Below are 14,739 nucleotides of genomic sequence, written 5' to 3' on the forward strand. Positions count from 1 at the left end.
AAAAAGAAGAACGAAAAGAAAATATGAAAAAATATAGGAGCTAAACCCTTATTTTTGATATAGAAAAACAAGAAAAGAAAAAAGTAGTAGTAGTAGTAGTAGTAGTAGAAGAAGAAGAAGAAGAAGAAAATGTGTTGATTAAACAAAATTTTAAGTTCTTCCTTACTTATTGGTTCAGGTTTTGAAGTCTTTGAGGGTTCAATACAGCATTTAGCAGTGTTTGTATTGAATAAGCCATAACAAATAAGAAAATAATAAAAAGAAATTAGTATATAAACACACAAAATGAATATTTTAGTTTAATAATGTCTATTTTATAATTATAATGTTAAAAAATAAAGAATAAACAAGTATTTTATAATAGAAAGTACAAAACTGCTTGGTGATTAGGCAAGGCGAGCCTCAAAAGGGCACCTTGTCGCCTAGGCGTTGCCTTGACAACTATGATATCAGGTATGATGTGTGTGATGGCAACTCTATCCTCTTTTGGGAGGACATTTGGGATGGAGATGTACCCTTGAAGATCCTTTTCCCCTCCTTGTTCTCTATTTCTCAATACAAAAAAAGTTGTTTCAAAATTTTGCTCCTCATTGGAAACTCCTTGTGCTCCAACTTGGGATTTTGGGTACTGTAGAGGTTTAAGGGACGAGGGAATCAAGTGTTTAGCCAATTTATTGAGCCTTCTTGAAAATTGTCTAAACCCCTTTGAACCTGACAAAAGAATTTGGACACCTCGATCGAAAGGTCCTTCTCTTGTGCTTCTTTCTTCAAATCCCACCGTTGTTCTAACCCACAGCCGACCTTTCCTTTAAAAGAAGTTTGGTGCATGCCTATTCCCCCTAAGGTTATGGCTTTTTGTTGGTTAGTGTACTATGGGAAAGTAAATACCTTGGACAATCTACAAAAGAGAAGACCTTTTCTCTGTATTTACCCCAACTAGTACATCTTTTGCATATCTCAGAGTGGACTGTTATCACTTACTAATTTCTTGTTCTTTTACTACAGAGTTATGAGATTGGCTCCTCTGTTTGGGAGCAGGTGGAACTTGCCAGCAGATTTTAATTTTGCTTTTGATCCCTCTACTTTTGTTTGGCAGTGGAAAAGAGGTAAAATTATGCAGATGTGTGCAAGAGCTGCATTGATCTGGACAATTTGGAAGAAAGGAATACTAGAACTTTCCAGGAGAAGGAAAGAAACCATCAAGAGAATAAGGATTGTGTTTTGTATAGGGTGATTCATTGGCTGAAATCTTTGGACTTGTTCCACCAATTCTCCTTTAATGATATTTGGAGGAATTGGACAGCAGTGGCAAGTTGTTCAACTTCCAAGATTTGAGTACAAACAAGCTGGTTATCACCACCTACAGGGGTTTCTTGAGGTTGAATTTTGATGGAAGCAGTCAAGGAAACCCAGGCCCCTCTTAGTTGGGGGTTGAGGAATGAAGTTGGAAATGTGATACTTATCTTCTCAGGCCCTCTAGGAGTGGGAGACTCGAGCAGAATTGTTTGCTGCCTTGCAAGGTGTACAGTTTGCAGCTCGATTAGGGGTGGGGAAGCTAATAGTTGAAGGTGACTCCAAGGTCGGATTAAGCTGGTTGCAGAACCCAGAGTCAGTAGTTTGGTATTTCAGGAATGAAATTAAGAAGTTTAAGTTGCTGACAAGAAACATGTGCCTAAGAATACAATGGGTGGAGAGATCAATGCTTTAAAAGCACAACGCGCAGGGGTCAATTTGTGCCCGAGTTGCACGCCTTTCTGAAGCAAGGAGCAAAAATAAAAAAAAAAATGTTAAAAAATAAAAAAAGACAGAAAATTCAAAAAAAATACCAAAAATGCAAAAAAAAAATATTAAACATAATATTATTAAAAAATATAAACTTAAATTTTAAATAAATGTTTTAAAAAAGTAAAAAAAACCTATTATCTAAAATTAAAATACATGAACATAACATGTAAAGCATATCCAAATTAGAATTTAAAAATAAAACCAAACATATAAAACATTTTGAAGCATATAAAACCCACAATCTCTTTTTTTCCTCAATTGCATTACTTCAAGTAGCTAATGTGATGTAAAACATATTACAATCCTGATTCTACGAGCTGCCTCTGTGCCATGCCCCTCGAGGCAAACCCAAACAAGTTCATGTTAGGGTCTTAAATTCTTAGAGTTCACACAAAAATAATGATTGTATAATTTTAATTGATTTTAAAAAAGATATTTTATTAGGATGAATGAATGAACAACATTACCAAATAGGGACTTGTTTGGGCTTGCCTCGAGGGGCATGGCATGGGGGTCCAAGGGCTCTGCCCTCGGCCTAGCCACTAGGTTCAAAAAAAGCAAAAAAAAAAGCAAAAAAAAAGCGTCAAATTTTCAAAAGGCGCATACCTGGGCTGAGGTGCAAGGCGCATCAAGTGCACACCTGCACCTAGGACCTAGGCAAGGCGTATACCCTAAAATGTGCCTCGCCTGTGCACCTAGGCACGCCCTTTAAATCACTGGGGGAGATCAGCAAATGCTATGGCGGATTGTCTAGCCAAGCAAGGGGCAGCTAGAGAACTTTTGTATTGGGCACAACTGTAACTTATTGTTTTTGTTTTCTTCTTTAGTGGAGAGTTCGCGGCTCACACCTCTTCAAGGGCTGCTTGTATGTGCTAATATTTCTAAATTAATAAAAGGATTTATTTATTTATCAAAAATAGGGGATTTGAAGGTCATAACAGGTTGGTTGGCAAGCAAGGAAGAGCGACCATGGAAACACAGATATGAAATCAGAGAAGCTAAAGAAATCATAAAAGAACCAGGAGCAGCGATACAGTGGATACCAAGGTCTGCTAATGGTCTAGCAGGTGAACTGGCAACACAAGGGGTTACAACTTACAACAAATTCAATATAATGGGAATTTATAGAACAAGGTGAGAGTTGTATTGCTTCTATGGATGGTTAGCTGAGGATGACCATCCTGCTGCTTTTCATGTACCCACAACTAACAAAATTTTCAGTCACAACATATGGTTTTTTAGTGATGCAAAGAACTAGCTTCTGAAACCCAGACTGGATAGGTCAATTGAACTAAGTCGAAGTAGAATTTTCCAAGTCCAGAATCTGGATCATCCAGACTATATCCAGAATTTGTTAACTTTGGTTGAAACCACTGTTGAACCATAACTCATTTAACTGGTTCCTGTTTTTTCCCGCCATTTTTCTCATTTTTGTTTTATCAGTTTATTTATAGAGCTGTGCTGAATCTGCTGATGTGACAATCAAACCATGGTGGAACCATTTGAACTGTGCACTGGAAGCCTTTCCAAGTAAATGCACAGTCCAGCTTTTAAAGCATTGAGAAAAACATCATAATACAGATATAAGTATGATTTTATGTACCCAATTAACAGGCACTCCATCAAGTTTATTGACAAAAGAGGAAAAAAAAAGAAAAGAAAGAAAATCACCTGATGAGACAGAGCATATGCCATGGCTCTCTCACGCTTGGCTGCAGCCTCTTTCCTCTTTATTAACTTAGTTTGAATCTCTTCAACAGATCCAATACTATCACACCATCCTTCCTGCACCAGAACTCAAATCAAACTAGCCATACAATTAAGTCAACTTCACAAAATAAAAAATCCAAAAGTTGGCAGAGAAGTTTTATTTCTACCTAGTAGATGATACACTATTTTTTTCTAAGAGAGATGTGAAAATATAACCAGTTGTCTGGCCTAACCTGTTGTGCTTCTGCAATGCTTCACTACTTGCCAGTGCATTATAATTAATAGTTCAGTAATACTTTTGCAACTACCACATGAAGAGACATTTATACAAAAGGCATTTACAACACTGAAGATGATTCTTCCTTTCATAATAAAGAAAAGGTATTGAAGAATATTCAACAACCCTATCAAGGCACAACTAGGCCCCACACCAAGTCCTTGGGTCTAGCTTCCAACCACTTGTGTCAAGATCAAGAATTGCAAAGAGCAAATAGGTGAAGGTAAGAATAGATCTTACTAAAATTACTTTTGGCAAATATTTTCTAGACTTTCACTTACAAATACAAGTTTTTCTAGGCATCCCATTCCCCTATCTATAAAGAATAATGTTGAAACCTCCAAAGTATTTAGAATATGAGACAAATGTTATACTTTAAGCTTAGTAGTCCCATGTAGCAGCAAAATTATGCTCATATAGAGTTAATAACATAAACACAGTTCGACCACTGGCTCAACCCAGTAACCTGGATGTCATATGAATGTCAAACAGTTTGACCGATGGTTATGCATAACATAATATATGCGCAGGTTGTGGTTAGCTGGTTTGTTTCTTGGTTTTAATACAAGAGATCAAGGGTGAGTCTTGTAACTTGCATTATATATACATCATGTAAATATATATACTAGCGGGGACCCGTGTGATGCACGGGATTTATTAAGCAAAAGCTAAATAATAGAAAGGGTCATTTACTAGTCATTTACTAAAATACCCCTTATTGTTTCATGGATTTACTAAAATCTACCCTATAGTTAACATTTTACTAAAACACCACTTATAATTTATAATGGATTTAATCAATCTTCCATTAGATGACAGTGGAAAATGATAGTGTTGACCCTAATGTTCATTTAAATAAATTTAATCAAAAAAATAAAAATAAAATACCAATTTTGCCCTTAATAAGACACGGGCAACCACTCTATTGGCTATATTTAGTCAATTTTGTTTTTTGTACAAAAAAGTGTTAAGGGTATCTTTTGAATAAAAAATTATGGGCCTAATGGCAAAACAAACACTCCTTAATGAAAGGTTATTTAAGTATATAAGTTGTAAAATATATGGGATGTTTTAGTAAAATGAAAACTATAAGGTAGGTTTAAGTAAATATGTAAAACTATAAGGGAGAATGATGGTTCAGCCCAGCGTCAGAATTCATAGGCCCAAAGTACAGTGGGGGTAGAAGCCAGCTCGGAATTGATGCCAATTCACGGGCGGGCAATGGTGCATAGGGTGGAGGTAATTGACATTTTGAAATGTTGTTCTGCAGTGAAAATCAGAATTCTGTCGTGGGCCTTTCCGTACTTTCCCGAAACTATAAGGTGTGCTCTAATAAATGGCCCTAATAGAAACACATAAACTATAAACGTATACAATTGTTTTATATTTTCAACTTTTTAAATAATTAATAATTATTCATATTTTATATACTATTTTTAATAAACTTTTTATAATACAAAAATAACAATAATTAATTTCAGTTAGGTTTATTCATCAAACTGATAAAACTGACCAACCCGATCAACTTGACCCTAGTTGGTCGGTTTTCTAGTATTTTAGGTCAGCTTTGGTTAAAAAATTTTCCAATTCGACAAAGTTGGATCAATTTCACTTTGGCCATCTATAAACCAACCAAAATCAAACAACTTAACCATGGATATATATTAATATTTTATATTTTAAATATAATTTTTAATATGGAAATGTGGGAAATTTCCCATATTTCTTAGTCTAAAATGTTTTCTATCATAAATCTAATTTTTAAATTTATTTTCTAACAATTACACTATAATTTTTAAAATTAAATTAAATTTCTAAGTTTAAATCTTTTGAACCGACTGACCAAACCAAAAAATTGATCCAACCAATACAACTTGAGTGAGTTGGTTTTCACAAAAGGTCAATCGGTTTTAGTTGACCAACTCCCCAACCTGACCAGGTCAACTTCCTTGGCCAAATAGCCCACAACCGAACCAAACCGAACCAACTCATGAACAATCATAATTTCAGCTAAATTAATAGCCTCAGCTTTGATAAATAACAATAGTTTAATCTCCAATAAGTATTGAAAATTTATAGAGAAAATACACAATTAATGAAAATATATTGATAATGAAAAAAATATAATAAGTACTAAAAATATATTAACTTTGTCAATAAATAGTATAATCTTAAATAAAAGTTTAATCTCTAATAAATATTAATCAATAAGTTATAACAAAAATACAACAAATACAATAAGTACAACAAATTAAATTTAAAAATTTTTATAATAGTAGTTTAATCTCCAATAATTATTGAAGATTATCTGTTGAATAAAAAAAGAAAACAAATTTATACATAATCATTGGAAATACATTTATCAAAAAAACAATAAATAATTACTGAAATACAATAAATATTAATTTTAGTATCTATAATTATATAACAAATACAGATTAAGAGTTTAAAATTATTATTAATAAATAATAATTTTTATGAAAGCTAATTTCTCAAATTATTACTTGATATAAGTGAAATTAGTTATTTACATTATTATGTAAAAATATTAAATTATTATTAATTTCAATAATATGTTATAATTATTTTTCTACTTTTCAGATTTTTTTAAATTTATTACTTAATTTCTTTATTTTAACTATTTAAATCTAGTTCTGTTAAATATTTTGTTATTTAAAACATTTAGTTATTTAAATACTTAAATAATATATAAAATATTAATTATTTATTGAATTTTAATTATCCATAAAATCATAATTTATACTATTATTACATAAATTCATTATTAATTTTGTAATATTAAATTATTATTAATTTCAATATTATGTTATAATTATTTTTCTACTTTGAAGAATTTTTTTTAAATTTATTACATAATTCTGTTATTTTAACTATTTAAAATCTAGTTATGATAAATATTTAAATTGTTTTTGTTATTTGAATTTTATTTATTTAAAGGTATTACATATCATTAAATATTTGAAAAACATTTAAATTGATGATCCGGAAAAACATAATTTAAATTGACAATACATAATTTCGTGATATATTTTGTAAAATATAAAATTACTTTTGTGTTTTTAATAAATATTTAAAGTTATTATATAATTTTGTTAGAATATTTAAATCATTCATAAATTGTTTAGTCCAAACTTTCTTTAGACAGATATAGATAAAAGGTAGGGGAGAGGATAAATAGGAATTTGAGATAATTTAGAAGAGAAACTCTCTACTAAATTAGAGATAATTTTGGAGATAAAAAGGAATTAGAGATAATTTAGAAGATAAATAGGAATTAGAGATAATTTGGTAGAAAGTAGGGGATAGAAAGGGTCATTTACTAAAATACCCCTTATAGTTTCATGTATTTACTAAAATCTACCCTATAGTTAAAATTTTACTTAAACACCACTTATAATTTGCAATGGATTTAATCAATCTTCCATTAGATGACAGTGGAAAATGATAATGTTCACCCTAATGTTCATTTTAATAAATTTAATTAAAAGAAATTAAAAAAAATACCATTTTCGCCCTTTTATAAGACACAAGCAACCACTGTAATGGAAAAACAACACTCGTTAATAAAAGGTTGATTAAGTAAATAAGTTGTAAAATATATGGGATGTTTTAATAAAATGAAAACTATAAGGTAGGTTTACGTAAATATGTAAAACTATAAGATGGGTTCTAGTAAATGACCCTAATAGAAGAATCACATAAGAGTATACAATTGTTTTATATTTTCAACTTTTTAAATAATTAATAATTATTCATATTTTATATACTACTTTAATACAAAATTAACAATAATTAATTTCAGTTAGGTTTATTCATCAAACTGATGAAACCAACAACCCGATCAACTCGACCTGAGTTTGTCGGTTTTCTAGTATTTTAGGTTGGCTTTGGTTCAAAAATTTCCCAATTTGACCAAGTTTGATCAATTTCACTTTGGCCATTTGTAAACCAACCAAAATCGAATGACCGAACCATGGATATATATTAATATTTTATATTTTAAATATAATTTTTAATATGGAAAATTGGGAAATTTCCCATATTTCCTAGTCTAAAATGTTTTATAACATAAATCTAATTTTTAAATTTACTTTTTAATAATTGTACTATAATTTTTAAAATTTAATTTAATTTTTAAGTTTAAATCTTTTGAACCGACTGACCAAACCAAAAAATCGACCCAAACCGATACAACTTGAGTGGGTTAGTTTTTACAAAAGGTCAATCGGTTTCACCTAACCAGGTCAATTTGGTTGGCTAAATAGCCTACGACCAAACTGAACCAACTCATGAACACTCATAATTTCAGCGAAATTAATAGTCTCATCTCTGATAAATAACAATAGTTTAATCTCCAATAATTATTGAAAATATACTGATAATTACAAAAATACAATAAGTACTAAAAATAAATTAACTTAGTCAATAAGTACAATAAATTAAATTTAAAAATTCATGAATAGTAGTTTAATCTCCAATAATTATTGAAAGTTTTCTATTAAATAACAAAACAAAATAAATTTATACATAATCATTAAAAATATATTTATCACAAAAACATTAGATAATTATTGAAATACAATAAATATTAACTTTAGTATATATAATTATATAATAAATATGGATTAAGAGTTTAAAATTATTATTAATAAATATTAATATTTTTGAAAGTTATTTTCTCGAATTATTACTTGATATAAGTGAAATTAGTTATTTACAATATTATGTAAAATTATTAAATTATTATTAATTTCAATATTATGTTATAATTATTTTTCTACTTTTCAGAAAATTTTTAAATTTATTACATAATTTCTTTATTTTAACTATTTAAAATCTAGTTATGTTAAATATTTTGTTATTTAAAATACCCAGTTATTTAAATACTTAAATATTATGTAAAATATTTAAATTTTCAAATATTAGTTGTTTATGGAATTTAATTATCCATAAAATAATAGTTTATACTATTATTACATAACTTCACTATTAATTTTGTAACATATTAAATTATTATTAATTTCAATATTATGTTATAATTATTTTTCTGCTTTAAAGAAATTTTTTTAAATTTATTACATAATTTCGTTATTTTAACTATTTAAAATCTAGTTATGATAGATATCTAGTTATTTAAATTTTTTAAATTTATTACATAATTTCGTTATTTTAACTATTTAAAATCTAGTTATGATAGATATCTAGTTATTTAAATATTTAAATAATCTATAAAATATTTAAATTTTTTGTTATTCGAATTTTATTTATTTTAATCTATTACATATTATTAAATGTTTAAAAAACATTTAAATTGATTATCCTTAAAAAGCAAATTTAAATTGTTAGTACATAATTCCGTGATATATTTTGTAAAAAATATAAAATTATTTATTACATAATTTCGTTATTTTAACTATGTAAAATATAATTATGATAAATATTTAGTTATTTAAATATTTAAATAATCTATAAAATATTTAATTTTTTTGTTATTTAAATTTTATTTATTTAAAGCTATTACATATTATTAAATATTTGAAAATCATTTAAATTGATAATCCGGAAAAACATAATTGAAATTGTTAGTACATAATTTCGTGATATATTTTGTAAAAATAAAAAATTATTTTGTGTTTTTAATAAATATTTTAAAGTTATTATACAATTTTGTTAGAATATTTAAATAATTCTTAAATTCTTTAATCCAAACTTTCTTTAGATAGATATAGATAAAAAGTAGGGGAGAGGATAAATAGGAATTAGAGATAATATAGGAGAGCAACTCTCTACTAAATTAGAGATAATTGTGGAGATAAATAGAAATTATAGATAATTTAGAAGATAAATAGGAATTAGAGATAAGTCTAGAGAAAGTGGGGGAGGTAGTTTAGGATAAATTTTAGGAGAAGAGATTATTTAGGTTATTGGGAAAGTGCATCTCATTGGTTGTTTCAAAAATGACATGGAATAAAAAAAATAAAAAATTCAAAAAAAAGAGAAAATTTCTTGACCGCTTTGTTTTATAATATATATTGATATATATATATATATGCACACACACACAAACACAAACATTTGATCAATATAGAATTATAAATGTTAAAGAGACAAAAAACAAACACAAATAGCATAATGGGTCAATGGTAGTTTGCTATTCTACACAAGAGATCACAGGTTTGAATCTTGTTATTGGCATTTTATGATTTGTGATAAAGCAGTGCCCCAGATGGGTCAAGAGTTATCACAGACTTCTGATGGGTCAACCAGTCAGAGATTTGAGAACTAGTGTTCTAAAACAAAAACAGAATGGCTGCCGTTCCCAGTTTTCACAGTCCAACCATTCAGTCCAATCTGAGTCTTGCAACATTACTTTATACTGTCCTCAGATGATTGATTTACCTCAATTTCTCGAACATGAGCCTCGTGTGCAAGTTGTTTCTTAAGTTTTTGCTCTTCCATCTGACTTTCCAATGCCATACGAACACGCCGTGCTCGGACACGAGCCTGAACTCTCACTAAAGCTTGCATACAACGAAGGGTTATTGCAGCTTGTTTTCTTACTGCATGACCCCTGACAAGAGCCTGAAGTCTTACTAATCCTTTTAAAGCTCGCAATGCTCTTCTGGCCTGCCAAACAGAAAAAGGAAAAGATATTTTGGACTCCTATTTCAATATGATCAGGGATGCTAAAAAATAGAAAATACAAAAACACAAAAATATTCAATCCAACCCAATGAAGATAAAAAATGATATAATGTAATATAATTTATCATAATATAACTTATACATGTAGAATTTATAGTTTTATTACCTGGTCAGATTCAATAAGCTTGATTAAATAGGACCAATTCTGGTTCTATAGTTTCCAAGCTAGTCCATAATGGGTCTACCTCATAATTGTCAAGGTGTCGCCAGGTGACAAGGCACCCACATAGGCAACAAATTTCACAAGGCAGGTACCTTATGGTAATATAATTACTACAGCTACATATTATTAATATGTGAAGTAATACATCCTATTATCCCGTCATATATTATGTATATTATTTATACTGTGTTTAAGGATTTTACCCCCTCACACAACATACACACATTAAATAGAAAAATGGCTCTGTCCCTTGTTCTTTTTCCCATTTTGTTTCCCCCTCTCATAGAATTTTCTTCGTTAGTGTAAAATTATAGCCTTCCTTAGTTTCTAAAAATCTTTTAACATATGTTGCACTATTAAATATTTTGGGAAGATGCTTGGATTGGAGAGATTCCCCTAAGTGAAAGGTTCCCTACTATTTATTCACTGTCAGAAAATAAAAGAAAAGTGATCTCTTCAGTTTTTGTTGATAATTCCTGGGTCTTGGGATTGAGGAGAGGACTAAGGGAGTTGGAAATAGGGATGCAAACGGATCGGATTGGATTCGAATCAGGGTATATCCGGATCCAGTCCGACACCGTTAAAGGGAGATCCGATCAGATCTCATAAACGTGGATTTGAAGTCCAATCCAATGAGACCGTTGGATCTTCGGATCTGCTCCGATCCAATCTGATTTAAAAAAAATGAATAAATAAACTATTAATAGAACAATAAAATATAACAATTTAAATAAAGAAACACAAAAAATACAAGTATCTTTAACTATTTTGATCATATATATACATGGTTTTTATAAAAAATAAATAATATAATAAATTTACAAAAATGTAATATAAATAGTATATTTATAAATAAATAAATCACATATATATGTGTTATATATATTTATATAAATAAATAAATAGCGTATATATCGGATCGGATAGGGGTGGTCCAAATCCGATTCAAATTCTAATCAGATACTATTATCTGATCCAAAGATCCAAATTCGACAAAATATGATCGGATCGGATCATGATCCGATCCATTTGCACCCCTAGTTGGAAATGGCATTGATGGATAATAGAATTTGGAAACCTTCCCCTTCTGGTGTTTTCACTTGTTCTTCTTTCTTTAATATCCTCCTTCAATCAACTAACCTTGCAAGGAACTTTCCATCAAAGGAGGCTTGGTGTAGCTCTGCACCTCTAAAAATTTGGGCTTTTTGCTAGGAGGTGGTTTTTCAAAAAAATCAGTACTTTAAATGTGTTGCAAAGAAAAAGGCCAAATTTTTGCCTTTCACCCCATGTTTGTAGCCTCTACTTGGATTCTAGTGAGATGATCACACACCTATTAACATCTTGTCCTTTTGTGGTCTTTTGGTCCTAGTTCACTTCTCTCTTTGGTTGCAGGTGGACACCTCCCCTAGACGTGGTAAGCCTTTTTGCCCTAAGCTTTTTCATGCAACCGAAGAGGCATGGAAGACTAATGTGGAGAGTGAACAGAGCAGCTATACTCTGGTCAGTCTGTAAAGAAAGAAATAATAGGATCTTTAAAGGAGTGGAGAAATCCAAGTAGGAAAGTATTTATCAAAAAAAATCCAAGTAGGAAATTGTAGAAAGAATAACCATTATGACTATCCCCTGGTTGAATGGCCTTGTTTAAAGAATTCTCAGCGAAGAACATATTTAGGAATTGGGGAGTGGTGGCAGCTACATCATCCACAAACCTAGCGTGTAGGAACTATTGTCCCCAACAACACAACAAAGAATAAAGTTGAACTTTGATGGGAGCTCTAGAGGTAACCCAAGCCCTTCAGGTATAGGGGGAGTATTCGGAGATGAAGATGGGAGAACTGTTGCCATGTTTTCAGGGCCAATAGGGATGGGGGACTCATTGAGAGCGGAGGTGATGGATTTGCTTCAAGGTGTGAGATATGGCAAACAATTGGTGTTACACCAAGTTATAGGAGACTCTAAGTTGTTAATTGATTGGCTGCAATCAGGCGAATTGGGAGCATGGATTTATAGACAGCCCATAAAGGAAATCCAAGGGAGATTGGTGCTTGCTTCAAGTGGACAAGAAGATAAACAAATGGTCTAGCTGATACCTTAGCCAAACAAGGAACTATGAGGAAAATTTTGTTCTAGGCAGCTTTGTAATTCAGATTACTTGGGCTCAACACCCTATTTTAGGGGTTGACAATTGTATCTTAATTTTGTAACTCAGTTTTGTGTTTGAAATACTAAAATAATTGATTTAAAATTCCATTATCTAGTCATTATCTCTTAGATATGATGATTTGTCATGTTTTAAGGGGAAAATTAATGGTTTTAGTAAAGAGCATTATTATTTTCTTTCAATTCATGTGCAAGCTGATTGATAAGTAAAATCAGGGAAGTAACCTAGAATTTAGATTTTATTTGTAAAATTCTATTACTTATATAATGCCTAGGCCCCACTTAGGCAACTAGACATAGGTGACTTGGCACTCCACTGTCACCTAAACACCATGACAACTGTGGTCTACCCCAATCCAGCCCAGACCCAATCCATCATCGTATGAGAACATGTAAATGCCATTCAAGTATAATAGTTTGAGAAGGCTAATTAACAAGGATCAGTATGTCCAATCCTACATCAAGATTAAGTATCATAGCATTTTATGAGATTTGCATTTTATTCAGGATCACTATTAAAATGTATATAAGAAAACACAAATCTTGGTTAATTCAAAATTGAGATAGACAATCAAAAAATCCCCATGGGAGTCAAAAATTGCATTAGATTAGATGGACACTAATACTAGGGATGAACTGAAATCTCAGTATCCTAGGTCCAAATCCACCAACTCATTGCCAAAGTTTTCTTCAGGAAATAATATGAGGTATCCCAAGAAGAGTTATTTGGATGAGTCTAAAACAGACTTATTCAGATAATAACAATTGACAACTATACAATTGAAGATAGATGTTTTCATACCAGAAATCCTCGAAAAGCTGTTTGGATGCGTGTGGCAGCCCATTCTTCTTTGGTATTTCGTTCAACCTGCACCGGTTGTACTTGGAATGAACTAGCAGGGGATCTGATGCTATCTGAATTTGATTGGTCATTGGCACGACCAGTCAGTAGAGCAGCGTTTTGAGCACACTCATCATTAAGAATATCAAAATCAATCTCCACAGACTGCTTTCTCCGGTGCCAAAACCGGCCACCAGCTGCTGTCTTCTGAATCATTTCCAAAACATTTTTTTATCAGCAAAATCATTTCCAAAACATGATGAACATAGAATGAGATGCAGATAACAGAAGTTATTTTTGTAAATTATATATGAATAAGACTGCCAGATCTCTGCATGACTAAAAGCAGGAGAAAGCCCAATGGAAGGGAGACATACCACATATGAACCTTATAGGACAACCAAGTTTTTTGTTCAAGGGAAAAGTTCATGATCTAAATTACATTTAAAGGACAACCGATGTACTATCAATCTACAGGGAAGGAAACAAATACAATGCCCAAGCATAATCTTAAGGTGCTAGCAGGGATTAAATCCCACCTACACCTCCAAGTTTTCCTAGCAAAAAGAAATGTAATCCTAATAGCCAACTGCCCAAATTTTCCATTATAGTGATCCACCAAAACAGCAATTACAGAGAATAGAAAATGCCCAGGTCAATTTTAAGGATATAAACTGTTGGAAAACGTGGGGTTACTGGTTCAGATCTGAAAATAGAATTGTATATATTCCAAAGATTGTGGAAGGATTGATTTAGAAAGTTTTTCTTTCTATTTTTGTAATTTCTTTTTTCTTCTTTCTATTTTTCTTTCTTTCTATTTATTGCAGCAGCTTACTGTATAAGTATGCCAATTGGCAATAGAATGAAACATATCAGTATTCTACCATTCCAAAACATGGTATCAGAGCTCTAGGTTTGTCAACCTTGAGATTTTTTTTTCGGCCTTCATTGCCGGTTTTTTGTGTTTTTCTCTTCTGGCCTTCAGTGTTGATCTGTAACCAGAAGTGTTCCTTTATTCTCCTTTCCTGCTGGCCTTATTTTTCCTCCATTAACAATGTCCGACATGACTACAACAAG

General features: G+C 30.8%; 1 protein-coding gene across 6 annotated transcripts in view; it reads right to left on the bottom strand.

The window, feature by feature from the left end:
* Window positions 1-14,739, bottom strand: part of LOC104590702 (protein IQ-DOMAIN 5-like) — a 40,853-nt gene that overhangs the window by 11,800 nt on the left and 14,314 nt on the right. For all 6 annotated transcript variants that reach the window (XM_010249438.3, XM_010249453.3, XM_010249459.3 and 3 more), the window contains exons 3-5: window positions 13,624-13,869; window positions 10,193-10,420; window positions 3,457-3,570 (exon numbers count right to left, since the gene is read on the bottom strand). In XM_010249438.3, coding sequence (XP_010247740.1) covers window positions 3,457-3,570; window positions 10,193-10,420; window positions 13,624-13,869 — 588 coding nt within the window. The remainder of the gene's footprint in view (window positions 1-3,456; window positions 3,571-10,192; window positions 10,421-13,623; window positions 13,870-14,739) is intronic.

This window comes from Nelumbo nucifera, chromosome 6 (genome assembly GCF_055504915.1).
Source record: "Nelumbo nucifera cultivar China Antique chromosome 6, China Antique-T2T, whole genome shotgun sequence".
Lineage (NCBI taxonomy): Eukaryota > Viridiplantae > Streptophyta > Magnoliopsida > Proteales > Nelumbonaceae > Nelumbo > Nelumbo nucifera.